We start from the raw sequence: 27,962 nt of genomic DNA on the forward strand, positions 1-27,962 counted from the left end.
TGATGACTAGGATAAATGCAGGAGCAGGACAAGCAGGACTCTTTTAGACTGATGACTGATATAACGGCATGTACGTGATGGGCTTATATAATTAGGATTGTCATAATGCTTCTTGACGGTGTCAAAGTGTATTTTCTTAGTAAAATGACACAGGATGGTCATAATGCTTCATGACATTGTCAGTATTTTCTACAAGTTATTTAAAATATGAAAAAATGAATTACAACAAAGGATACACTTTCAAGAGAAAGGAAACTTGTTGGCAGGGGAAAAAATTATTACAGTAAAATGTTGGTTTTGACTTATGTGGGTGTCATAACCAGCCATAAAATAACGCAATATGTCACAACAGGTGTAAATATGGGTCATTAGTGTTACATGGTTCTGACTGTGTCCATGTAATAACAAGTTATGACACTGGGTGTCAAGTGTTACCTATTTTTCTTAGGATTAAACTATGCGCTAATGCTGTAGCCATGACAGGACTCGTTTGATATTGCCAAATGTGGTTAGTTGCTTAAATATTCACTGCTGAGCAAAGACATTTTGCACTTTATTATGGCTTGTCTAATCAGAAAATGTAATCTACAAAAACCATTGTCTATAAATTGTCAATGTCTGAGAATATTTATATTGTACTAAAAATAAATGGATGTTAATCTTTAATTGTTCATTTGTGACTAATTTCTTAATTTATCGGCGGTCATGTGGGCGAGATAATGAAGTAAATGTGTTGTCCGTGCAACCAATGTATGATTGGCTGAATCATGTTACTGTAGCTTGTGTAAATAGACATTACAGGTATTTTTCCAATGGTACAAACATACTTTATTGTACAATTAAATTATTTGCACAAAAAAAAATACAATTCAGACCACCAAAATAACTTAAAATTGAAACTAAAGAAAAATGGAGCAAAGGTTCTTTTTTGCTTCCTTTTAGCACAAGCACCAAAATATGTAAAGAGAAAAGTGGTCAAAGATTCCATTTGAACACTAAACAAATATTAAATAGTCTTATTTCCAGTCTCTTTAGGAAGAGAAACAAACAAAACAAAAGTTCAGTTGCCATGGTTTCTACAGTGATTCAGTATGTATACATTTATATGCATGTACATCTCTTCAAAATGGCATGATATACTCAAACCCGCAGTATCAATGACCGCAGTGTCATTTTGCATCACATCTTTAATACAAAAAAAGTTTAATCTAATTCCTGTAGCTTCAAGTTTTATATATATATATATATATATATAAAAGAAATTAAATAATATATCTATATATAAAAGACTGTCTTTTTATATAAAATAAGTCTCAAGATATTGCCACTTTTTTCCCTCCCCCCCAAATCCCAACCTATAGAGAAAAATGAACTTGTGAAATCTTTAATGACCAATTCATTTTCTGACCACACTAATAAGCCTTCTCCCCGGTATTGTGTTACGCATGTGAATGCGTTGGTGCTCACAGCAAACAAGATGTGATTTGTTAGAATAACCCCAGTTTGTCAAAAATACAAAGGCGCATTGGTGCTCATATGACCTACACCCCATACTGTACCTTACAGAAACCTCAATACTTTCAATTTGGGAGGAGCCCGAGTTGCTAGGAAACCAAATCAAAAGGAGAAAATCTATAATTGAAAGAGTCTCTCTCCTCATCCTATGTTAAAGTCTGTACACTAAGTTTATGCTGTTCATTTTATTACAAAAACAGCATTTCATTAAAGTCCAGTTCTTTGTACAGTAATATTAGATTACACCCAATGGTGCAGGCCAAAAGACGACAAGGGGGATATGACTAGGAAGAGAGGCGGGAAAGGGCGGCATTGTTGACAAGAAAACAAAAATATTTTTTTTAATGAAAGAGGCGAGTTTATAGCTAGCAAACCCCGCTACACATTCCCCACTGCCATATCCCCCGTTCCTGTGTTTCATTTCATGAGGGTATGTATGTATGTATGTATGTATGTATGTACACACGCACACAGCCATCAATCTATCAGAATCAGCTGGCAACAGGCAACATCCTCAGTAAGTCCATCCATCATTCTGTAGTAAGTGTGGGGGTAAAAGGGGAGTGCACATTCGTGAAAAAAAAAAAAAAAAAAGTTGGGAGACACGGGGGAAGAGGTGCTCGCGTAGAAGATCTGGGCGTCAAAACTGGAAGCTTCCGACCTGAGACAGTCCAAGAGGGAGATCAGCCAGTGTTCAACACCCTCCCCACAACACTGTTTAACTTGGATCTCTAACCCCATTACAAAACCAGAAAAAAGTCAAAATAAAAAAAACTCACCTTTCTCAATCCTCTCGGTTTTTGGACAGTCATTTTCAAAAATATATTCTGTGAAATGTAGCAGTCATAAGGTACATTTACAGAAAAAAAAGTCGCCCCCCCCCCCCAAAAAAAGGCAGGAAGATATGTTGTGATGTTTGTTTGTAGATACAGCGAAAATATTGATCATTATAATATATATTTTTAAAAAATACTTCTGCAAAACAGATACAATCATGACTGGTTTTATGAAGGAAAACAGAACGATAAAAAGGTCCATTGTATTAACTCACTGTAATTTTTCCACCACATTGAAAATCTTAAAAATACTTGTAAAAAATAAAAAGCAAAAAAATTCAGTCCCCAAAAATATTACTTGTGTCATATACTAAGGAAGAACTCTCACGTCCAGAAACCCCTTACACCTTATGTACACAATTGGCAAAAATGTTATATATATATATATATATATATATAACATAAACAGCAATAACTTACCATTCGTTTAATTTATTCATTTATTGACTTGTAGGTTTAAAATGTTGCATCTCCCATAGGAAGTTAAGTTCTTTTCATTTATACATCAGAAAAATATTAAATAAAAATAACTTTTAAAACTGCCATCCCCCTTCCATTCAATCCCAGCAAGACCCATGAAGGCAGTTCTTCAGACCACTGAGACAGACCTAGTAGTAGGTTACATAATGTCTAAACTGTTGTGGTTAATGTTCGTCCCCAGGTCCTGGTTGTTATTACCCAACATGTCCGACTGCCCTGGGCCATGCAAGCCCCCCATCCCACTTATCTGGGACATCATAGCACTTGGGTCCGAACCAAACGTACCCGGGTCCCCAGAGTTAGTCTGTTGTTGTTGCTGTGACAATTGTTGTTGTGGGTTTTGGGAGGCCACCATGCCAGGGTGGTGCTGGGAGAGGTGACCCGGGTGCGGAGAGCCTGTCTGGGTCTGGGGGGAGATGCGGTGAGGGGAGGGCTGGGGCTGCATGCGTGGCGAGGGGCTGGAGTGGGGCGGCTGGGACTGTGGCCGAGGGGAAGGCTGAGGAGAACGCACCTGGTTGCTGAGAGATTGACCGCCCAGAGCCTGGCCCTGGAGGTGGGGGTGTGGGGACTGGGCCATCTGCTGCTGGGGGCTCATAGGACTGCCGTGCTGGGCAGGCGAGCCCCCTCCTAGGTGCTGCTGCTGGAGGAGTCTCTGGTGGAGGGCCTGCTGGAGAATGGCATGGGAGGACTGGGGCTGGGGGGGACCACCTTGGCCTTGTTGGGGACCCTGCTGCCCCTGTTGGAGCTGCCCAGGCCCCCCACCATCCTGTTGCTGCATCTGCTGCATCTGCATCTGGTGCTGCAGCCTCTGTTGCAGGGCTGTGGCTACCTGCTGGGACATGGTTCCAGGGTAGCCCTGCCCTTGCTGGCCCTGCCCGGGACCCGACTGGGGCCCCTGGCCCCCCCCCTGCTGCGGCCCTCCTCCCCCAGACTGGGTCTGGCCAGGTTGACCAGGCTGGCCCTGCTGCATGAAGCCCTGCTGGCCCTGACCCTGCTGCTGTTGGGGGGGCTGCTGGAACTGACCATTGTTACTCAACTGTTGTTGTTGTTGCTGCTGCTGCTGCTGCTGCTGCTGTTGTTGCTGCAGGTGCCTTCGCATCAGAATCTCTCTGAACTGGGGAGTCATGTTGGACATTGGGGTGCCTTGGCCTGGCATACCGCCTTGTTGTTGCTGCGGTTGTTGCGCTGCCATTTGCTGCTGTTGCTGCAAACTCCCAGGCAAGAGAGGGCGCTGCAGCTGTTGTTGCTGTTGTTGCTGCTGCTGCTGTTGTTGTTGTTGCTGTTGTTGTTGCTGTTGCTGCTGCTGTTGTTGCTGCTGTTGTTGCTGTTGCTGCTGTTGTTGCTGTTGCAGTTGCTGCTGCTGTTGTTGTTGTTGTTGCAGTTGCTGCTGCTGCAACTGCTGTAGCTGAGCCATAGTGGGTATATTTCCTCCTCCCTGGCCCATGTTCATACCTGCCTGGGCCGCTCCAGGGTTTACGTTGACCTGCTGACCATCCATAACAACCTGGTTACCACCAGGCCCAACTCCTACCCCACCAGGGGCCCCCTGGAACCGCACACCTCCAGGCCCCCCTCCTGGGCCTCCTCCCGGTGCCCCAGGCACCCCTGGACCTCCCTGGTATCGGGCAGCTCGCTGCTTGATGAAGGCAGCCATGAGGAGGGGGTTGGAGCGGAGGATGTTGAGGACCTGTTGCTGCTGGCCGGGGGAGCTGGGAGAGCGGAGGGTACGCAGGAGGTCCTGTAGAGCTGCCTGAGGGAGGTTCCCTGTCCCCACCATTGCCGCCGCCGCCCCAGCCACGCCGCCTTGAACTCCCATCAACCCCATTAACCCCCCTTGCCCTGCCTGCTGTTGTTGCTGGGGCTGACCTTGCTGTTGCTGCTGCTGTTGTTGTTGCTGGGCAAGCTGCCGCTGCTGCTGTTGCTGGGCAAGCTGCTGTTGTTGCTGCAGTGTCAGGTGACCCATCTGTCCCATCATGCCTTGCCTCTGCTGGGGGGTCATCCCACCAGGGCCTCCCCACTGCTGTTGGTTGGGGTTCTGAAGTCGGGCCTGCTGCTGGAGCTGAACCTGAGGGGGGATCTGGGACTGCTGCTGCATGCCTCCTGGCCCTACCACCATCCCCTGCTGCTCCATCAAGGTCCTCCCTGCCAGACCCTGGGGCCCTACCATGCCTGCTCCTGGGTGGGCCATGCTCTGCATCTGGGCCTGGGGGTTCTGGTGGTGAGGGGGGATCATGCCTCCACCCTGAGCCGCCTGCTGCCTCTGGAGGATCTGGGCCTGGGCCTGGGCCATCTGACGCTGAGTCTCTGCCACACGCTGGATCTTCAACGCTATCTCCACCGCTGCCGGAGGAGGCCCCTGCTGCTGCTGCCCCTGGGGCATGGAACCCTGGCTAGGGTTGGTCTGCTGCTGTGGAGGGGTGGCTGGGCCCAGACCGGGTTTACCCAGGGACTGGTGGAGGGGCGAGGCTCCTGGAGGTCTGGGGGTGTAGGGGGGCAGACCTCCTGGGTGCTGCATCTGCTGGACATTTGGAGACTGGCCCTGTTGCTGCTGTTGAAGCTGTTGGACCATYTGTTGCTGCTGAGGAGAGTTCATCATTCCCCCTCCCCCCTGCTGCTGCAGCTGCATCTGCTGCTGGAACTGGTGCTGCATGTGGTGCTGCTGGGGAATGCTGCCCTGCTGCTGCCCTGGGGGGCCCTGGCCCATCCCCTGCTGGGGCATGTTCCCCTGGGTTGGGGTCTGAGGCGTGGGGGGCTGCGTGCCCACAGACATGGGGGTGCTGGGCCCTGTGGTGCCGTTGTTTCCCGGAGATGGTAGTCCACCGTTTCCCCCCGGTCCCGGAGGTGGCTGACCCACCCTCTGCATGCTGGCCATCCTCCTCCGCAGCATCTGGGCCTGCTGGAGCCGATGCTGGAGCTGCTGCTGCCTCAGCTTGTGCTTGATGTTCAGACAGAACGGTACGGGACACTTGTTCTCCTGGCAGTGCTTGGCATGGTAGCAGCAGAGAGCGATGAGCTGCTTACAGATGGGGCAGCCGCCGTTGGTYTTGCGCTTGCAACCTTTSGTRTGCTGCACCACRCGCTTCATCTTCTGGCAGGACGGCAGGCTGCAGTTGGCRTTGCGACACTGGCAGGCGTGRACCAGAGACTGGATGCAGCGCTGGATGCTGAGGCGGCGCGAGTCTCCAGGGTTGGCGATGGACGAAGCGGCCGAGTTGTTGCTCTCGTCATCCAGGCCCAGACCCAGCTTCTCCATCTTGTGGATGTGGCCCTTAGTATTGTAGCAGGTGATGCACAGGTCATAGTCCTGGGACAGAGAGGTGAGAAAGCATATGTGTTGGTTACTACTCCACACTTTACTCATCAATTTATAAGTTCAAAAATGTATGTAGCAACTAAGGATTCTAGTTTTAATGTCCTGTAGGCCTAGGCTACTTGATGTATTCAACATGAATGGCGTGCAACTCTCCACAGGTGCATCATCTCAACCACATTAGGCTTCACAATCATATGTAAAGTGCTGGTGCCATTTGCTCAATATTGGATGAGAAATAAAATGTTAAACCCTGAAAACTTACTATCTTCGATAATGGTAGTTGCTTTAAAAACAGTGTGTTTTTCCACAATTGCAACATATGCTTGCGCTTATCTCTCCCCCCAATTAGTGTGCACATGGGAGAGGCAGTGAAACAGGGACAGGGCATCGAATTTGTTTTAGAAAATAAAACATTTAAAAAAAGACATAAACAAAATTGCTTTGGTAAGAGGAAGGCAATGTCTAATTTTCAGTTTATCGTCCCAGCTTTTCCCATCCCCTCTTCTTTCCTCCTCCCCTTCTAACCCTCCACCAGCCCCTCACCTCGCAGACAGTGCAGTGGTAGCGTGTCTCCACGTGGCCCTTGCACTCATTGCAGGTGTAGACGAAGCGGTCCTGGCTCTGGTTGTGGAGCTCCACCAGCATGCACATGGAGCTCCACTTGGACCTGCGCAGCGAGCTGAACTCCAAGTGTTTGTCCCGGGCCAGGGTGAGGAAGGCGTCGCGCCCATCCATCAGGTCGCAGGCCATCAGGCCGTCGGGGTCTGTGATGGGGCCCAGCGTGTTGGACATGGGCGCTGCTATCAGACGGATCACAAAGAATACCTGGCGAGGAGAGAAGGGTTAACAGAGAAGAGTGAGAAGAGTCTGTCTTAGTGGAAAGTATTTTGGGGTTTGCGAAAGTGACTCGTTCAGCCGGTCCTAAAATCTGATTCTCACCAATTTACTCCAAGGGAGCCTGATTTACTACCCAATGTTTGTAACTTATGTTCAGAAATACATTAAAAACATTCAACGGTCTCTTCCTCCTACCTCTTTGTGCTTCTCCATGCTGGCGTAGAGTTTCTGAGAGAGGTCATTGGACACGTTGGGCAAGCCTGGCTTCTTCTTATTGGCTCGGCTCATACTGCTCTTATTCTTAGAAGTCTTCTTGCTGTTCTTCTTCTTGGCGTTCTTGCTGTCGCCCTTCGTGGCCTGGAGGTGAATTACACACAGTAGTAACCCTTTTTGATTTAGATCAAATGTAGAAATGCAGTTCATACAAGCATCAATTTTACATTTTGTATTTAAAAGTTAAAATTGAATCACATTGAAAGAGATCAAAAGACCCATAAGAACACACAGCAATGTACCTTGTAGTAAATACCTATCCCACTTACATCTACGCTCTCGTTGGAAGTGCTGTTTTCCTCTCTCTTCCTCTCCTCCTCCTCCTGCTCCAGCTCCTTGATGCTCTCCTCCAGCACGTTGGGCCAGAAGTCGCCTTCGAAGTAGGGCATCTCGTTGGCACTGGTAATACGGTCCTCCGTGGCCTGCTTGAAGATGTCCTGAGAGAGGGAGAGAGAGATTAAACCTCCAATCGTCCTGCTTTATGTAACAAATGCATAACACCAAAACATGAGCAGTGATAAAAATTGTGCTCCTTCTCAGAAGCCAATCCATGACTCTGTCCTTGTGCGCTCAACCCTTCCACTTGTGGATGGAGCCATTTAAAATTTGAACTCTGTCCCTGCATGGACCCCTCAAGCCTTCCACAAGACTCTTACCTTGAAGTCGTGCACTATGCGCTCCGCCACAGCCTTGTCCAGCATCTTCCTATACCACTCCTGTAGCCTCTTGGGCTTGGGGATCTTCTGGTCCATAGGGTGACAGTGGAAAATGTAGTCGTCCCCTTCACTAGGTGGGCATGCCCAGATGTGACCTGTCGTGTACCCCAGCTTCTTGACATACTCCAGGTAGCCAATGAGAATCTCATGGTAGACACCCGTCCTCAGAGAACGAGGCTGGAAGAAGTGAACACTGTCCAGGTACGAGATGTACACTCGTCTGGGGTAGACAAGTAGGCAGAGAGAGAAAGAGCAAAGATGAGGTCCAGTCCTTTGATGCATGTACATAAAACTGCTCCCAACTGAGTTAAGATAAAATTGACCATTAACAGAACCATTACCTCTGATTGGGAGGAGGGCAGTCCGAGCCATACTCCTGTACATGCATGCCGAAGAAGCAGACGTCAGCGCCATCGATGTCCTCAAAGGCAAACAGGGCTTTCGTTCTATATGGGAATGACTCACACATCTCCCCAGTGTCCACAAACCTGRAGACATGACAAAAGTGAGACAACTGATGCTACAATGCATGCATCCCAACAGGGTTAGGTAGGTTACTTTCTAAATGTAATCCGTTAGTAACTAGTTACGGTCATTTTTWAWTTWTTTWATTTTATTTCACCTTTATTTAACCAGGTATGGTAGTTGAGAACAAGTTCTCATTTGCAACTGTGWCCTGGCCAAGATAAAGCATAGCAATTCGACACATACAGAGTTACACATGGAATAAACAAAACAGTCAATAATACAGTAGAAAAATAAGTCTATATACAATGTGAGCAAATGAGGTGAGATAAGGGAGGTAAAGGCAAAAAATAGGCCATGGTGGCGAGGTAAATACAATATAGCAAGTAAAACACTGGAATGGTAGATTTGCAGTGGAAGAATGTGCAAAGTAGAAGTAGAAATAGAGGGGTGCGAAGGAGCAAAATAAATACAGTAGGGGAAGAGGGAGTTGTTTGGGCTAAATTATAGATGGGCTATGTACAGGTGCAGTGATCTGTGAGCTGCTCTGACAGCTGGTGCTTAAAGCTAGTGAGGGAGATATGAGTCTCCAGCTTCAGTGATTTTTGCAGTTTGTTCCAGTCATTGGCAGCAGAGAACTGGAAGGAAAGGCGACCAAAGGAGGAATTGGCTTTGGGGGTGACCAGTGAGATATACCTGCTGGAGTGCGTGCTACGAGTGGGTGCTGCTATGGTGACCAGTGAGCTGAGATAAGGCGGGGCTTTACCTAGCAGAGACTTGTAGATAACCTGTAGCCAGTGGGTTTGGCGACGAGTATGAAGCGAGGGCCAACCAACGAGAGCGTACAGGTCGCAATGGTGGGTAGTGTATGGGGCTTTGGTGACAAAACGGATGGCACTGTGATAGACTGCATCCAATTTGTTGAGTAGTGTTKGAGGCTATTTTATAGATGGCATCACCGAAGTCGAGGATCGGTAGGATGGTCAGTTTTACGAGGGTATGTTTGGCAGCATGAGTGAAGGATGCTTTGTTGCGATATAGGAAGCCGATTCTAGATTTAATTTTGGATTGGAGATGCTTAATGTGAGTCTGGAAGGAGAGTTTACAGTCTAACCAGACACCBAGGTATTTGTAGTTGTCCACGTATTGTAAGTCAGAGCCGTCCAGAGTGGTGATGCTGGATGGGTGAGCAGGTGCGGGTAGTGATCGATTGAATAGCATGCATTTAGTTTTACTTGCGTTTAAGAGCAGTTGGAGGCCACGGAAGGAGAGTTGTATGGCATTGAAGCTCGTCTGGAGGTTAGTTAACTTCTTTATGATAGGGGGCAGCATTTTCACTTTTGGATGAATTGCGTGCCCATAGTGAACTGCCTCCTACTCTGTCCTAGATGCTAATATATGCATATTATTATTGGATATAAAACACTCTGGCGTTTTTAAAACTGTTTGAATGATGTCTGTGAGTATAACAGAACTCATATGGCAGGCAAAAACCTGAGAAATATTCCAAACAGGAAGTGAGAATTCTGAGGCTGGTTGATGTTCAACTCATCGCCTTTTCAATTCCCTGTAAGATATGGATCTGTTTGCACTTCCTACGCCTTCCACTAGACGTCAACAGTCTGTAGAACGTGGAATGAAGCCTCTAGTGTGATGTGGGGCCGGATGGGAGGTGTTTCAGTCAGTGGTCTGGCAGAATGCCAGTTCCTGGTCACGCGCATTACACATGATATCGCCTTGCRTTCCATTTCTTCTAGAGACACAAAGGAATTCTCCGGTTGGAACGTTATTGGATAGTTATGACAACATCCTGAAGATTGATTCTCTACTTAGTTTGACCAGTTTATTCGACCTGTTATATAAAACTTTTTGAAGTTTTCGTCCGAGTTCGCCTGCATCTGCGCGAGCGTTTGGACATGTGCACTAAACATGCTAGCAAAAGTAGCTACTGAGACATAAGACATTATCGAACAAAACAACGATTTATTGTGGAACTAGGATTCCTGGGAGTGCATTCTGATGAAGATTATCAAAGGTAAGGGAATATTTATGATGTAATTTCATATTTCTGTTGACTCCAACATGGCGGAGAAATGTTGTTTATATCTGAGCGCCGTCTCAGATTATTGCATGGTGTGCTTTTTACGTCAAGTTTTTTTKAAATCTGACACAGCGGTTGCATTAAGAACAAGTGTATCTTTAATTCTATGTAAAATATGTGTCTTTCATCAAAGTTTATGATGAGTATTTCTGTTATTTGACGTGGCTCTCTGCAATTTCTCCAGATATTGGAGGCATTTCTGAACATGGCGCCAATGTAAACCAAGATTTGTGGATATAAATATGCACATTATCAAACAAAACATAAATGTATTGTGTAACATTATGTCCTATGAGTGTCATCTGATGAAGATCAAAGGTTAGTGATTAATTTTCTCTATTTCTGCTTTTTGTGACTACTATCCTTTGCTGGGAAAATGGCTGTGTTTTTATGTGGCTACGTACTGAGCTAACATAATTGTTTGGTGTGAGAGAGTCGGCCCGAGGATTGAACCCTGTGGCACCCCCATAGAGACTGCCAGAGGTCCGGACAACAGGCCCTCCGATTTGACACACTGAACTCTGTCTGAGAAGTAGTTGGTAAACCAGGCGAGGCAATCATTTGAGAAACCAAGRCTGTCGAGTCTGCCAATAAGAATGTGGTGATTGACAGAGTCGAAAGCCTTGGCCAGGTCGATGAATACGGCTGCGCAGTAATGTCTCTTATCGATGGCGGTTATGATGTCGTTTAGGACCTTGAGCATGCCTGAGGTGCACCCATGACCAGCTCTGAAACCAGATTGCATAGCGGAGAAGGTACGGTGGGATTCGAAATGGTCGGTAATCTGTTTGTTAACTTGGCTTTCGAAGACCTTAGAAAGACAGGGTAGGATAGATATAGGTCTGTAGCAGTTTGGATCTAGAGTGTCACCCCCTTTGAAGAGGGGGATGACCGCGGCAGATTTCCAATCTTTGGGAATCTCAGACGATACGAAAGAGCGGTTGAACAGGCTAGTAATAGGGGTTGCAACAATTTCGGCAGATCATTTTAGAAAGAGAGGGTCCAGATTGTCTATCCCGGCTGATTTGTAGGGGTCCAGATTTTGCAGCTCTTTCAGAACATCAGCTATCTGGATTTGGGTGAAGGAGAAATGGTGGGGGCTTTGGCGGGTTGCTGTGGAGGGTGCCGGGCAGTTGACCGGGGTAGGGGTAGCCAGGTGGAAAGCATGGCCAGCCGTAGAGAAATGCTTATTGAAATTCTCAATTATAGTGGATTTATCGGTGGTGACAGTGTTTCCTAGCCTCAGAGCAGTGGGCAGCTGGGAGGAGGTGCTCTTATTCTCCATGGACTTTAGTGTCCCAGAACTTTTTTGAGTTGGAAATTTGCATCCTGTAGTACGGTTTGAAAAAGCTAGCCTTAGCTTTCCTAACTGCCTGTGTATATTTGTTCCTAACTTCCCTGAAAAGTTGCATATGACAGGGGCTATTTGATGCTAATGCAGAACGCCACAGGATGTTTTTGTGCTGGTCAAGGGCAGACAGGTCTGGAGTGAACCAAGGACTATATCTATTCCTAGTTCTACATTTTTTGAATGGGGCATGCTTATTTCAGATGGTGAGGAAGGCACTTTTAAAGAATAGCCAGGTATCATCTACTGACGGGATGAACTGTTACTGTTTCTCCATCTAACAATTCTAAAAATAAAAATAAATAAAAACTAATTCTGAGGGAAAGAAGTGATCCAATCCTCTCAGATGTACAAAAGTGCCTAGGGGGTAGAGGCTATGGGTCGATTTTGGCTTCAGCAAATTACTACATTAACCGCACTTGTTCCACCACTACCATTATCCCTTTCTTCAGGGTAACACACACATACCCCCCCATGGTGTCCCTTACCTGGACTTCATGCCTGGTTTGACCTCCACCACCTTGTCAGAGACGTGGACGACTCGAATGGTGACGTCACCCGACTCAGGGTGGCTCTGACGTTTCAGGAAGTCATTCACCCTCGTCTCCAAATAACAGCCCAGCTTAGTGTGGGGCAACCCTGGAGCGAGGGAGGGAGATGAGCTTAGTTACAAGTAAGCTAGGTAAAGAGGGATGAACTACATCAAAATGGACACAGGTAAGTGATATTTAGATTTTTTTTTATATAAAGACATTGGTACTTACTTTTGGCGGCATACTTGTTCTCTCTACGTGTCTTATTCAACTTCTTTAAGCAGCCATCACAATTAAAACTGGTAGGAGAAAGAGTTCATTAGAGAAACCAGACTCTTAAACTCAAACTGCCTCATCTTTCCTAGGTTACAGGGCAGACAGACAGACTTACCCTAATGGCCAGATAGTGTCGTTGTGCAGGACACAGATCTGGTGCATCTTACGTCCACAGTCCATACATTCCACAAGCCTGCAGAGAGGAGCCAAATCAATCACTGCGACTTCTTACAACTGCACAACTAAATTGCGCTCACAATGCAAATCACAACATGAATGCAATTACTCAACAAGATATTTACTTCTAATGGTGGACTTACAATTCTGGGTCCAATGCGTCATTCTTCTTCTTCTCAAACTGATCTTTACCGATGGAACTGAAGTGAGAAAGAAGAAATTCCACCCCCAGTCAACAACCACAACCAGGCCACACCCAGTCAAAAGCCTCATGAGTTTATGAAAATGGAAAAAAGGTAARATGGATGAACCACAGCCTAGGTGGTTCCCAACCTTCTTTGAAAGATTTTACTGAGTAACAGTTCATATGAGGAAATCAGTAAATTGAAATAAATTAGGTCCTAATCTATTGATTTCACATGACTGGGAATACAGATATGCATCTGTTGGTGAAAGATATTTAAAAAAATTAAAGGGCCTCACAATCTCGCCACGGTATTTTTGCACATTCAAGTTCCCAATCGATAAAATGCAATGGTGTTCGTTATCCGTAGATTACGCCTGCCCATACCATAACCACACCATCAGCAAACCGCTCGCCCACATGCCGCCATACACATGGTCTGCGGTTGTGAGGACAGTTGGAAGTACTGCCAAATTCTCTAAAACGATGTTGGAGGCAGCTTATAGTAGAGATATTAACATTTAATTATCTGGCACATTTTAGAGTGGCCTTCTTGTCTCCAGCACAAGGTGCACCTGTGCAATAATCATGCTGTCTAATCAGCTTCTTGATATGCCACACCTGTCAGGTGGATGGATCATCTTGGCAAAGGAGAAACGCTCATTAACAGGGATGTAAACACATTTGTGCACAATATGAGAGATAAGTTGTGTGTATGGAACATTTCTGGGAAGCTTTTATTTCAGCTAATGAAACATGGGATCAACAATTTACATGTTGCGTTTCTATTTTTTGTTTAGCTATTGCCATAGCTCCTTACTCATGATAAAAAAATAATTTAAATAAGGTGTTTAGTTTTATACGTTTGAGCTAGAGGCAAGTGGTTTTCTGCATTGTAAAGGTAAAACACAAAGCCATGCTTTGTTACTTAGCTGTAAAGTGCCTGGGCTAAATGGTTCTCACTGGCAAAGTCAAATGACTTTGCTCGTGATGAGTGCCCCTCAAATTATACAAATGTAACAGCCTGAGCACGCCAGACTTGCAATGACAATACAGATGTAACAAAGTATTTGAGCGCCACTGGTGCTCCCAAGTCTGAATTCAACAGGTCACGTTTACAAATGAGTGCTGAAAAAAAATGGAAAGGTTTCACTGCACAAATGAACACTCCTCAAGGAACACCACCATGCCAAAACCACTGGTCTAACCTTTACAGGGTTTCCCAACCCTCTCCCCCCCTCCCCCAACCATTAAATAAATACATCAAACTCTAAAATCACCACAAGGTGGGAGCATTGGATTCTCTGGCTGTGCCCTTGTCCAACATTTCATATAGAAAGTATAAGACTCATGAAACCTGCCAGATATCCTGGCCAGATTTTTAAATACGGCGTGTTTTCATCCCAATCTTGATTTACTAAAGAGATGCTGCAAAACAAATGTAGGGCTATAGAGGAAGACCAGTCAGAGGTGAGACAAACAATAACAACGGCAGTACAGATGTACAATAAAACCAATCACCTACTGCAGAAGACAGAATACCACAGAAAACATAGAAATGGAAGGGAGACATTCACAAAATATTACCAATAACAGCAAATGGAGGTACTTTAAGCAGATATGAGGGAGAAGCTTGGCATATGAGGAGTCAAATAATAAAAGCCTAAATATAAAATCAAATGTACGTTAAAACTAAAAGACAAGTTGAGGGAAGGCTAGAGGGTAACGTTCTACTCACGTCGGAGGCTGGGAGGGGTCGTCTCCTAGGGACACGTTGTCCCCCTGGATTTCGTTGAAGCACTTCTCACAGAAGTGGTACCTGTCAGCAAGAAGCCCAAATTTTGGTGAACTACACCGTTCCCCAACAGCACAGCCAATCACAGAGAAGGCACGGGGGAGGCAGCCACCAATCAGGGCAAGGCATGGCAGGACAGGGCGGGAGCAAGCACGCAGGAGGAGCGCAGAGCGGGCGGGGCAGGGGTCGTCATCAGAACAGCCAATCATGATTCAGGATTGAAGGGGAGGGAGGGGTTTGGAGGCGCATGATTGGATCAGACAAAAGCAAGCCAATGCAGATGTCACAGGCATTGACGACAGAGGGAGAGGACCAAAAGGGTTGGATGGTGAGGAGAGGGAGGACAAGACAACAGAGCAGAAGGCCGAGGCAAAGCACAGATTAGCATTTGGACATGAGAAGATGAGCAAAACCACCACAGCAGCGACAGAATCAACTGGAGGGGGAGGGAGGGGAAACATGGGACAATGCAGACACTGAACAGATATGAAAATGAAGTGGCAAACCATTTATTTCCATAGAAACACAATTCAACATAATAACTTTTCTATTGATCACCGTGTGTGAGTGTGTGTCACTCAGATTCCCCCCCTCCATACCTGTTCTGGTAGCTGAAGTAGGCAGCGTCCCGGGGTATAGTGCACAGCTGCTTCCCATAGCAGCACAACGTCTGGGGAGAAAACTCCAACTGAGTTAGGAGAAGAAAGGAAAACAGGAAAGAGAAAGGTAGATGATAAATGAACACTTACTTAAACCCAAACTACATTTTCAAAATAGTTTGGTCCTTCAATACCAGGAGGAATATAATAATATTTGTACAGAGTTTTTCAATACAGGTTAAAAAAAAGAAAGTGCTACCCATTTTACAAATGTAAGTACTAACAAAAAGACTGGAGCAAGGAGAATGAAAAGATGGCTAATTTAAAAAAAATCATTTTTTTGTTACGCATTGCCAAGAGTTTTACCAGACCATGCGACCAGGGAAACATGATCATGAGCACCATTAGACCCAAGAGGACAGACTATCTACAGCCTCTGCCCAAAGCAATAGAAAAATGTTTTGGCATCATCATGGGTCACTTGGTTAGGCCAGAGGAATGTGTCAGTCCTGGCTCACATGGACCTTCAGGCTCACTGTCACAGTACAAGACAACAGCTGTATGGGGCTGAGCCCCGACCGCCAACAGCTGTATGGGGCTGAGCCCCGACCGCCACGCCTCGTTTTCATGAACGGAGACGCTCAAGTCATCCCCTGTTGACCACTTTGCTTAGCCCATTCAAGAGCAAAGTCAGAAATAGCTGCAAGGTTATGCTCAATATTTAAAAAAGGGTTGAAAGTTAATATGGCAGTGTTATGCCAACGCTGAAATTAGCCAAGCCTCGTCTCCATGCACAGAATGGGATGTGAAACTAACGATGTAATAGCCACATCTAGCCTGACACTATACGTCACACACCCTAATAACCAACCACACAAACACATAACCCCACATCACACTCCCATTTCACCTTCCGACCACAGCAGTAGCCCAGGTTGACCATGACGGGGTCTATCTCGGCCTCGAACACCTCAGCCAGTTTGGAGCAGTACTTGTAGACACGGGACGTCTTGCGGTTGTATAGCCAGGCATTGTTTAACATGACCCAGATGTCGTCCACATACTGCCAGGGTTCCTGGTACTGACCCGTATCAAGCTTCCGCTTTATAGTGGACAGGTCCATGGGGGTCTTCACTATGTCAAAGTAGTCCTGGGGAGTTAGAGAGGTTTGGTCAAGTTAAGGTTCCTTTATTATTCCACAGAGGGGAAATTGGTTTGGCTAGCTTCACATGTAAAAAGCACATTTTTGATGGAGCATTAACTGAAACAGTGTGAATATTCAGTACATACAGGTATGCCCAGTAGGTGAGGGTCCACAGGCTGTCTGAAGGGCAGAGACTCTGGGTCCTGTCTGTATAGAGATTCCAGGGTGGGTATGAGGGCCTGGCGCAGCTCCTCTGGCTTAAAGACTGAGAGAGGTAGAAGGAGATGAGGTGGAAGGAGTAGAGACAGAGGTTATGGTTCAAGTCAGATTCAGAAACGGATAACTGCATACATTTTTAGAAGCAGGAACATACTCTGTGTGGTTATAGAAACAACTCAGTACATATGCTACCACAAAATAAAAGAGTCCTTACTCTTCCTCTTGTTCTGGGCACCAGACGGTGTACCAGGGGACTCGGACCCCTTCTCTTCCTCTTTTGGCTCCTTCTTCACCTCCGGCTTCCGGTCTTCAGTCTTCACCCTATCTTCACTCTTTACCCCCACCAATGACGACGTTTCCATGGGAACACCTTTGCCCCCACACTCCTCTTTCTTCACCCCCTCCATTTTGATGGGTTTGTTCTCCATCTTGACGTTGGATAACTTCCCCCCCTTGGAGCAGCCTTCCTCCCCGTCGTCCTCCTCGTCCTGCTGCTGCTTGACCTCCGTCTTGGGGTCCACGGAGGCCGAGGCATCCGAATGGGAGGCCTGCTGGGAGGCTGTGTCCGCACTGCTGACYGACGCTGGGGTCAGAGCCTGACCGTCCTGGGGCTGGTAGCCGCCCTTCTGGGACATCTGGGGGGGGGAGAGAACGAACAGGACACTGGTTAGAAAATAAATGATATTACAAGAGAATGCAACAACCCCCATGGGAGTTAGTGAAGGTGAGGAAATTGACAGGCAACTCAGTGCAGTAAGGTGGGTGAGAGGAAGTTCCAAAACAAGTAATTAGTACATTGGCTGTTAACTGTTCCATTTTGCAGCTGTATGTCAATGTTGTGATCACTTTTGTAAAACTGGTACTGAATCAATGTACTATTCATACCACATGTTGGAGATATAGCTGTACTTTTCTACATGATCTAATAAGTCAATCTCACCGGAGTGCGAGGCGTGCGAGGGAGCTGGCCTCCATGGGGGTTGGGGGTTGTGGAGGCGTGAGCAGGGTGCGATGGGGTGGTGGACCCCACCCCCATCCCCTGCTGCATGGGCTTGTTGGAGCCTGGTCCCTGGCTGCCGGGCCCTAGCTGCTGCTGAGGGCCTGAGGGGGCCAGCTGGGACGGATTGGGGGTGTGGGGCTGGGGGGTCTGTGAGCCAGCTAGCCTGGGTGGCGTTTGGTGGGGAGTGGGGGTAAGACTGCGGGCGGGGGAGGGCGAGCTCTGGCGCATGGCCGCGAGGTGGGGGATGGAGTTGGGCTGCTGGGGGTTGTTGGACAGGGGTAGGTTGGACAAGGGGCCTCCACCCACACTCTGGGGACCCATGGGCCCCACCGAGGGGACACCACTACCCCCTCCGACCGAGCCGGGCCCAGCTAGAGGGCTGTTGACGGGGAGAGGGGAAGGAATGGGTATCTGAGTCTGTAAGGAGAGATGAGGTATTTAGCATTAACAGTTCATACATTATTCAGACGTTAACATACATTATGTATGACAGGGGCATCCCTCCAGTGAACCTAAATGAGGAAACACTAGTGTAGGAAGTAGGGTTTCACTTGTGCATGTACAGATGTGTGGGAATGTCTTAGCGATTGTGTTTAGTTGGTTTGGTGATACGGTTCACAATTAAAACCAACAGCATAACCCAATCTGTCCTTCCGTTTCCTGCATCTACATAAGACTTTGAGGGCAGCGACAGACCATGTAGTTCCACTTTTGCCCACCTCTCTCACCTGTGCCATCCCTCCCTGGTTGCCTTGCTGGTTCATACTAGGCTGTGCCATGCCTCCCTGGTTGCCTTGCTGGTTCATACTAGGCTGTGCCATGCCTCCCTGGTTGCCTTGCTGGTTCATGCCAGGCTGTGCCATGCCGGGCTGACCCGTGCCGAGGCCTGGACCGGAGCCTGGGAACTGTCCCTGGGGCAGGTACTGGTTCTGGCCCACGTTGGGCTGGCCCATTCTGGGGTTCCCCATTCCCATCTAAAAAGGGGACACAGGCATTGGTTTAGAACAGAGCTCATTAGTCCTCTCAGACACTGATACTAGGGACTACTCCATGTGTTTAATCAATGTATACGTTAGTGCTATGACATGATAMGGTTCCTCTTGCGTCATAATACATCTATAAGATCAATTGAACACTAAAACGTTTGTATTTGGGTATAATGCTCTCTTTTCAAAACAGCGCCCATTAAGTGCATATAAAAAGAGTACTGACCTGGTTGATGGGTGTGAGGGGGAGAGGAGGGGTCAACCTCTGACCCATAGACTGCATCCCCATCTGATTGAACTGGTTCATACCTGAAGAAAACAAGCATGAGGATGATCACATAAAGGAAACGCATTTAGGTGCTTATGCATCTAAACGTGCTGCATAACATTGGACATAGTAACCAGGATGGCTCAAGGCACACTAACAAAGTAACAGAATAAAATATTGTCAACATGAGCCAAATGTAGTAACCGCAAGTGAAACGATAAGGTATAACACCACTAAAAACAGCCCAATAATGTCTGTTTGGCGACCCCTCTCTCCATGGACTCACCTGCAGGGTTCTGCATCCTATTAACCATCTGGTTGGGTCCACCGGGCCGCACCAGAGAGTGGTCAGGGAGGGGACCATCTGTAGGGGTGAAGAGGCGAAAAGATGGAGAGAAGATGTATTGCCGCGGTTGCACTCTAGAGTATGTGTCCTGTCTGAGAATCTGAATGCAGTATGCACATCTATTTGTGATATTACATGTGTATCCTGTCCACTCAGTGAGAGGCAGTGGCTATAGCTGGCCAAGGGCCCTACACCCTGTAGGGGGCATGCCAGCTGGCCCAGGGCCCTAAACCCTGTAGGGGGCTGGCCCAGGGCCCTAAACCCTGTAGGGGGCTGGCCCAGGGCCCTAAACCCTGTAGGGGGCTGGCCCAGGGCCCCTAAACGCCTGTAGGGGCTGGCCCAGGGCCCTAAACCCTGTAGGGGGCTGGCCCAGGGCCCTAAACCCTGTAGGGGGCTGGCCCAGGGCCCTAAACCCTGTAGGGGGCATGCCAGCTGGCCCAGGGCCCTAAACCCTGTAGGGGGCATGCCAGCTGGCCCAGGGCCCTAAACCCTGTAGGGGGCATGCCAGCTGGCCCAGCGCCCTAAACCCTGTAGGGGTGGGCACCAACATACCCTGCTTCTGGAGCCGCGTCCGCCTCTTCTCCTCCAACTCCTTCTGGATCTTATAGATCTTYTCAGCCAACAGGTGGTAGTACTCCGCCTGGGAGGAGAGAGACAGGCAAGGAGAAATGATAGAGTGAAGGAGACAGCAAGATAAATGAAGGTTAGGGTGATAGAAGAGGGGTAATGATGAGAAAGGGGAACAGTGTAAGGAAAAGAGGGGGAAATTATTTATAACATACTAGGAACAGACAAATACACAAAATGAGAAAAATTCTGAAGTGTATTTCAGACATTTGTATCGTCTAAGGGTTGCCCCCCTCAACAGGAACTCAGTGAAAGTCTTCAGTCAGTCAGTGTAACAGCTTACCCTGCTGTTGGCAGACTCATACATGTCCCCCTCCACCTTCCTAGCATACGCCACTAGGTTCTCCATCCGCCTGTCCTTCAGAGCAGCAGGGTCTGGGGTCGGGAAGATGGCTTGTACCCTACACACAGAGAGAGACAAGAGACTAAGGAAACTGGGGTGGGGGGGGGGGTGAACGAGAGCAGGACGCAAATCACAGTTCAGTGCAAAGAAAACCATTTTGTTAACTTTTATTTTGTCCCATAGAGAATGATTTAAGAGGAACGCTAGGGGAGATGCAGCAGGGAAGAGTGTTGAAAGCAGACAATCACACCTAGCCAGCTGTGTGAGCTGGGAGACAGTGGGGAGGTGCTTAGATGTGGTGAATGTGGTCAGTGTGTTCTGTCATAGTCGTTCTGCGCTGTATGAAAACCCAGAGGATGTGAGTTTACTGTGAAACTGTCTGCGGCCTGTTCTGCACTGTCTGGGCTGGTACATTTACCACAAATAGTTCTCTTCATATTTCCTATAGCAATTCAATGTTCCGTGTTCTTACAGTATACCCATCTATGACATGAGATAGCATTAGCTGCATTGAAACGGAGGCTAGTTTTTGGCTTGTATACAACTAATTGAACCAAATTCAAATGAAAGACACTGCTAAACCAAATTTAGCAGGATGTCTTCATTATCCACAAATTAGAGACCCTTTAGGCTAACACGCCCCACTTATTTTTTATTTCACCAGGTAGGCCAGGCGAGGACAAGTTCTCATTTACAACTGTGACCTGGCCAAGATAAAGCAAAGCAGTGTGACAAAAACCAACAGAGTTACACATAAACAAACGTACCGTCAATAACACAAAATAAAAATTGAAAGGTCTATGTACAGTGTGTGCAAATGTAGAAGAGTAGTGTGTTCTGCTATAGGCTCACACGCCCCACTACAGGCTGTAACTCTTTAGCCGTATAAGAGTGTTAAGCCCGCATCCAGAGGCTATTGTCCCTCCATTCCAGCTCAGTCACTTACAGTTTGTGCACCAAGTGGTTCCTCAGGTCCTGGGTGATGTCCTCGTGCCAGCTCTTCCTCATGCCCGCTGCCGAGGGTGGGGTCGCCGTGGGCATGCATCCCATGTTACCCGCCCCACCCACATCACTCATCAGACTAGAACACACAGAGAGAGAACAAAGTTAAATTCATCACTGGGAAATTATTTATTTATCCAAAAATCACAACTTGGAGCATTTGATAGCGCCTGCCTGGAGTGTCAGGTATGGTCGATGGGGTTTGCACTTCAGGRACTATTCTATTGGTTCCATTGCRCCGGGCATGCTCAATCAAGCACAGATAGAAGTATTGAAAAGAAAGCTAATAAAGTATATTTGAAGGCAGGTCTGCTACTCACCCCTGGGAGTTCATGTTGAGGTGTAGCATGGTGTCCTGTAGCAGGCTGGCCTGCTGGTTCTGGGGTGAAACACCCACACCTCCATTCACTCCCATCGGGTTACCCCCTGACAGAGTGTAAGAAACATTAATACACAGTCAATATTCAACATGACCTTTTTTAATTTTTTCTTCTCAGAGCCACCAACAAACACTACTTATAAGTCAATGATAGAAATTACTCCCCCTGCGCGTTTTATTTGCAAATGACTTGATAAAAAAAGGCCAACTTGACAAATGTTGACAAACAAAACATGCAGAGATAAACATGTGTGCTGGAGTAATTCCTATTAAAGTGGAGAAGAGGGGGAGGTTAGGGAAAGCAGCAGTGTAACCTTACTACTGTGGATATTGACTGGTTACAGCTTCAATCCCCAAGAGGGACATGCACACTGTTGCTGTAGTACATCAATTATTTAAACCAGTAAAAAAAAAAAAAAAAACATTAGACTGGACTAACTAAACAGCTTACCCATGGGATTGAGCGGCCTCATGCCTGGTTGGCTCTGCAGGCCCTGTGAGGGCAGAGAAGCCTGGTTGGGCTGGCTCTGCAGGCCCTGGTAAGTGAGGCCCAAGGCGGCGTAGGCCCTCTCGATGGAGCTGGGGTCGATCTGGCTGGGGGGGTTGAGGTTTGGGGTGCTGGGCTGACCTCCGGGCACTGAGCCCAGGGAACTACCCAGACCTACACCAGCACCTCCTAGCAGAGCTGTAGAGACAGTAGAGGGGTAGATCCATCGGTGTTAATATTTCTGTCCTCTAGGACGTATGCTATGAACACCTAGGTCAGGAACACAAGGAATTGGTCTGTCGAAGTTTCAAATGTAGTCACTTACAACATATTTATAAGGCAACAGATCCAGAAGTCCACGGCAGAGTTCAATCATAAGACAATCTCTCAAAGCATCTAGACCACTCGTATACATCCATACACACTACTTTAAAGAGTTGAGATCTGACGGCTCTTTAAAACCTAATAAGAATACTACAAGTGCATACTACTATTACATGAGCCAGCTGGGGGAGTAGCGTTTGATGGGCAGAGACACTCACACTGCTGGTTCCTCTTGTCCCCAGCGTTCTTGAGCGGCAGGCAGACCGGACAGTCGTGCCGTGTACAGTTCTTCCAGTGAGAGATGATCTGTCTGGATGAAGCACAGTGAGCCACTGGGGAAGAGAGAGGGGGGCGAGGCAGAGACGAGGAAAATAAAAAGGGAGGGAGAAAAGGCTAACGTGATGAGTACGTCAGACAATGGTGAAWATCATACACATCTCAGGTAAAGGTGTGACAGGGAACCATCTTGCAGGTCTTTCTCTTCTGTGTTTCATCAGCTCACCTTGGCAAGACTTGCCAGCCTGGCAATGGGTCATGTGGTTGAGGACGTTCTTCATGGTGCGGCAGTGTGGCAGGTTGCACTGGCGCACCTCCCCGTTGGCTTGCTCCCGCCGCTGGCACTTGTGTGCGTGTAGCAGGAGCACTAGTTGCTGCTGGATAAGCTTGCGCTTCTCAGGGTCGGCCGTAGGGGGCGCCCCGGCTGCTGCGGCAGCTGCGGCTACAGACACTGCGGGCCCCAGGCCTCCTTGGGCGTTGGGGACCATCCCTGCAGTGCCTCCGGCTCCACCGCCCACACCTGCAGCGGACTGCTGGGGGGCCTGGGAATAGAGAGGGGAGGATGAGAGAAAAGAGAACTGTGATGGTCAGTTAAGGGATGGTCAGTGCAGTTGACTGGTACCCAAACGGTAGCACCTTCTGCATAAGAAAGCTTTGAGACAGGTAAGTGAGAAGAAATAGGTAGGAGACTAGCTAGCTAACTTCCTAACCATGACAGACATGCCCTGCATGGGCTGGCTCTTCTTGTCCATGCTGAACTGGGCCAGGCTGTTGGGCATGGAGCCTTTGTTCTGGAGCGGAGGGCCCAGCCCTGCTCCCCCCAGGCCCTGGCCTGCCTGCTGCCCTCCATAGGGGCCTCCATAGGAACTCGGGTTACCCATCATACCCATCTGAGGAGATTTGGGGGGAGAGAAGAAAAACAGTTTAATAAATTGACATTATTTCTACAGCTTTTATATGCTGCTCCAAACAATGTGTATGAAAATGTAAGTGTTCAAGTCAATTGTGTCATTTCAGACAGTAGCCCTGTTAAATGAACACAACCCCAGGGATATTACCCACTTACAGTGAAGAGCATCTRAGCTAAAAGAACCACCATCTCCTTTCAGAGAGAGATTATTAAATCATACTGCTTTTTACCACTAATCAACTTCCCTTCCCTGCCATTTACACACCAATTAAATCAACCACTTCTAAAGAGAGATAATGTACTTCATTTCTAATCAATTAGCGGCAGGTAGCGCTGGTGGGTTAAATTAACTCATTAATGATGGCTCAGAACAAGCAGACCAATTACTACTCCGCCATGCCACGGTTGCCCCACATTTCATGTTGACATGTTGGATTAAGACGACCACTGATGTGAAATATTAATCAAGGGCTTCCACGTGGCTCCCAATTTGTAGTAAAATATCACACCAGCAGTTGTCACAAAGTGCTTATACAGACACCGAGCCTAAAACCCCAAACAGCAAGCAGAAGAAGCAGCGCTGGTGTGTGTGCTCATGCATCTCCACCTCTCCAAGAACTTGGGGTTAAGTGAACGTTTTCATCAATTTGCATTAATTCCCTCCCCAGCTTTCTCCCTCCATATCCCAGCCATGCTCTTTCCTATGTTCTTCCTGCTCCCCGACAGAGCCTTTAACCATACCAAGCTTTTGATCTCTACAACTCCAATGTGTACGTTTTTAAACCATGATTAATACATCCTTAATAGGAGTACTGAAACGTTCTCTTTCACCCTGCTCTCTTTTCGTGTGAATAAACTGTTGGATATTAACGTTGTGTGGGCAAAAATAACTGCTTGTAGCTTTCTTGGTCAGGGGGGCTTACTCCAAAAAAAGACACTAATCTCAATGTCCCCTCCTTGGTAAAATAAAGAACAGGTCAATAAAAAAAAAWAAACATCTCTCTCCTGTGGTCTGAAGGGTCCATACATACCTTGTTCATTGCTCCAGGTTGCTGTACTCTGAGTCCAGCCTGTCCACCAGCCCCCTGCTGCTGCTGTTGTTGCTGCTGCAGAGTCTCAGCCAGCAGGTTACTGTTCCCCCCAATCCCCTGGTTCAAGAAGCCCATCCTGGGGGATCCGTTCATCACCTGCCCACCCATCATGGATTGCTGCTGCTGTCCGTTGCCCTTCTGGGACCCCATCATTCCCCGATTCATGCTGCCCACCATCCCCGCCTGCTGCTGCATCATGCTGGCCTGCTGCTGGGGTGAGAGGTGTTGCTGCTGGCCCATGCCCTGGGGCCCAGGGGACACCTTCATGTTTCCCAGGTGGCCCATGCTGGCCCCGCCTGTGCTGCCCACTGCGCCCTGCTGGGTGGAGGCGTGTGGAGCGCCTGACCGAAGGAGCTCGGAGAGCTGCTTGTGCTTGGCCACAGCGTCCTGGCCACCCCCTCCCCCAGGTCCCATCCCACCTCCCAGGCTGGTGTGCAGTTGGCTGAGGTCCCCGCCATTGACCAGGCCCAACTCTGAGGAGTTGATAAGCTCGTCCGGGAGGTCATGCTCCAGGTCAAACAACGAGCCGAAATCTGTGCAGAGGGGGAGAGAACGAGAGCATATGGAGAGATGAGGGAGAAATAGCATGACGGGATTGTGAGTGAGAGAAGAGGGGATTGGAAGATAAAAGAGAGAAAGAGATAAGTGTGCTAGGGTACATTGCTGGCATAACAAATTATTAGTAACAAAACCAAATCCAGTGTACTGCATTCAGACATGGTTGCATCAAATGAGGTGGCTAATTGGCATAGCAATATACCTACATTTGTATAATTTTATTTATTTTACCTTTATTTAACTAGGCAAGTCAGTTAAGAACAAATTCTTATTTTCAATGACGGCCTAGGGAACAGTGGGTTAACTGCCTTGTTCAGGGACAGAACGACAGATTTGTACCTTGTCAGCTCAGGGATTTGAACTTGCAACCTTTCGGTTACTAGTCCAACACTCTAACCACTAGGAAAACCAAAGCTTTGAAATGAAGGCAGATGCCCAAACAGACAGACGCGTCCCCCCCCCCCCAAACACAGTGGCCGACCACAGGTTGTCCGTTCCGGACCTCGAGCGTGATTTAGCTCGGCGCAGACAGAGACATGTTTACACACACACAGGGCTCAGCTCTGTGCCAGAGTATTCAACACAACAACTAGAGAATTTACAAATATAGGCCTACAGGATTTTTTTCTGGATATATTGGACCGCCACAGCATTCTCTGAGCAGTATGGGGGCGGAAAACATTTCAAAAGTGCAGTACATGCACTGGGTTATTTTCTGTTATTAGGGTAACTTGGACCCTTAAAGTATTTTGTGTCAAGTGGCTGACTTGAGCACGTATCAGATGGACAATGGGAGGCCGTAGCTATGCAATGACAAAATGTACGAACAGTTTCAAGTCCCATTTCAAACATGCCTTCTCACATAACTACTAGCGAGCATCTGCAGGCCATTTTAACACATCGGAGTGGTGGTAAATAATGTGGCCACGTTCTCTGGCTTTTTGTCTTAACCGTGTAATTGTTCACCTTTTTGTATAAGGTTGCTGGACTGGATCCTCCAGTCTGTCCCACACATCTTAAGAAAAACTGACAATGGCAATTTGAGCATAACAATCACTCGGTTAGCTAGCTAGCTACATGGATGGGCCTGCTGCAGTAGCTATCTAACTATGAAATTAACGTTAGCCAGCAATCAAACTAAGCTAGCGTACTAAATTGGAAACATTGAACTTTTCCAGGTAACCAGGTGAAGGAAACTTCAACAATTAGTTTACGAGCTAACGTTATATCATTTGTTATATATATATATAGTTCATGATAACTATGAAATACTCTGTTGGAAAATGTATATACACATCAGACAGTGTTGAATTTTACTGTTCGTTGGTGCGTTTGTGTTAACGCGTTAGCTAGTTAGCATTGTATGGCGATGAGCTTTGTCATAACTCGCTTTGAAAGTTAGCTAGCGAGCTGACTAAATAGCTAGCTAGCAAACTACAAATAGCTAACTAGTTAGCAAAGTAGCTAGCTACTTGGCTAAGCAAGTCAATTTACTGGTGAGYGAGTTGAACCATTTGTGTTTCATGGATTGCCACTTAGCTAGTTATCTAAATTATTATAAAACGTTTTTCCAACCATCATTTGCCACACCGATCAAGCGGTAAGCTTCAACACTAGCTAGCGCGTTAGCTACTTAAAAATAGTTAGCAAGCTAACGTTAGCTGTGTCGCCTAAACGAAGTACTTGTCAATATCGGGATAATTTAAAATGTTAACCGTGTTGCTGACATACCATTTATATTTTCCTGTATTTAATACCTAAATACCAACGCCAAATATACGCTGTAGCCAACTACCCATGCAGCGAAGTAGCTATCAATCTAAGCCCCGCATTCGTAACTAGCTACAGTAGTAGCCAGCGTTCATCGTAGTGCTGAAATTACTAGCCTATTGCTAGTCCGACACTCGCTAGCTAGAGCTAGTACGACAAAAACAGTGGGGCAATCGCACGGCCCCTTCCTATTTCGAATAAAAATCACATTTAATTTAAAATAATACAAAATAAAAACATACAACATAATACCCTAACAAACCAAATAAAAACAACATTTACCGTTTCCATCGCTGGCGGAGACAGACAGTGCTGGAGAGGATAGTTTAGGCCTCTTGGCTGAAGGCGGGCCAGAGTCCAGAACGTTCTCGGCCATATTTTTTCGAATTAAAAAGATATACGGTATCCACAACGGAAGACGTTTTCACGTCTTTTGAACCTTATTTTCCTTTTCGATTCCACAATTCTGACTTTTCCCCCTCCTTTTGGGGGACGAAGGGGGGGAAAGTCGCGTGTACAATATACTCCTTTCCTGGGTTCGCCTCTCGATTTCAGCTTCGGCGTATCAACCCCCTCCCTAGTCGAATTTTTTGTTCTTTATAAATTGCCAGCGGAGGAGGAGGGGGCTCGGTGTGAGAGAGAGGGAGACACACGTAGTGGCTCTCCTCTAAACTCATATAGCTTCATCTGATGCGAGAAAATTSTCCCAATATATATCTTCCATGATTACACCCGTCATTTATGCCACCCTTAGCATAAGATGAACATAAACGTCGGGCAGCAA

General features: G+C 47.2%; 1 protein-coding gene across 5 annotated transcripts; it reads right to left on the reverse strand.

Moving 5' to 3' along the window:
• Window positions 1-1,685: 1,685 nt before the first annotated feature.
• LOC111977977 (histone acetyltransferase p300) lies at window positions 1,686-27,953 on the reverse strand. 5 transcript variants are annotated; one of them, XM_070448638.1, is made up of 29 exons: window positions 27,461-27,953; window positions 24,791-25,383; window positions 23,560-23,739; window positions 23,076-23,391; window positions 22,792-22,905; window positions 22,214-22,447; window positions 21,704-21,809; window positions 21,328-21,462; window positions 20,322-20,439; window positions 19,964-20,051; window positions 19,352-19,429; window positions 19,024-19,106; window positions 18,540-18,785; window positions 17,752-18,228; window positions 17,026-17,446; window positions 16,739-16,857; window positions 16,359-16,598; window positions 15,449-15,537; window positions 14,793-14,903; window positions 13,014-13,070; window positions 12,809-12,886; window positions 12,649-12,716; window positions 12,373-12,523; window positions 8,312-8,458; window positions 7,911-8,190; window positions 7,497-7,691; window positions 7,177-7,338; window positions 6,688-6,969; window positions 1,686-6,135 (listed from the first exon to the last, which is right to left on the reverse strand). In XM_070448638.1, exons 1-29 carry the CDS (start codon window positions 27,552-27,554, stop codon window positions 2,971-2,973), a joined length of 8,427 nt encoding a protein of 2,808 aa, XP_070304739.1. In that variant the 5' UTR covers window positions 27,555-27,953; the 3' UTR covers window positions 1,686-2,970. The 5 variants fall into 5 exon arrangements, with proteins under 5 accessions (XP_070304739.1, XP_070304741.1, XP_070304738.1 ...); XM_070448640.1 differs by having other exon boundaries at window positions 14,793-14,873; window positions 18,531-18,785; XM_070448637.1 differs by having other exon boundaries at window positions 18,531-18,785.
• Between the last annotated feature and the right edge of the window lie 9 nt (window positions 27,954-27,962).

Source organism: Salvelinus sp. IW2-2015, linkage group LG18 (genome assembly GCF_002910315.2).
Source record: "Salvelinus sp. IW2-2015 linkage group LG18, ASM291031v2, whole genome shotgun sequence".
Taxonomy (NCBI): domain Eukaryota; kingdom Metazoa; phylum Chordata; class Actinopteri; order Salmoniformes; family Salmonidae; genus Salvelinus; species Salvelinus sp. IW2-2015.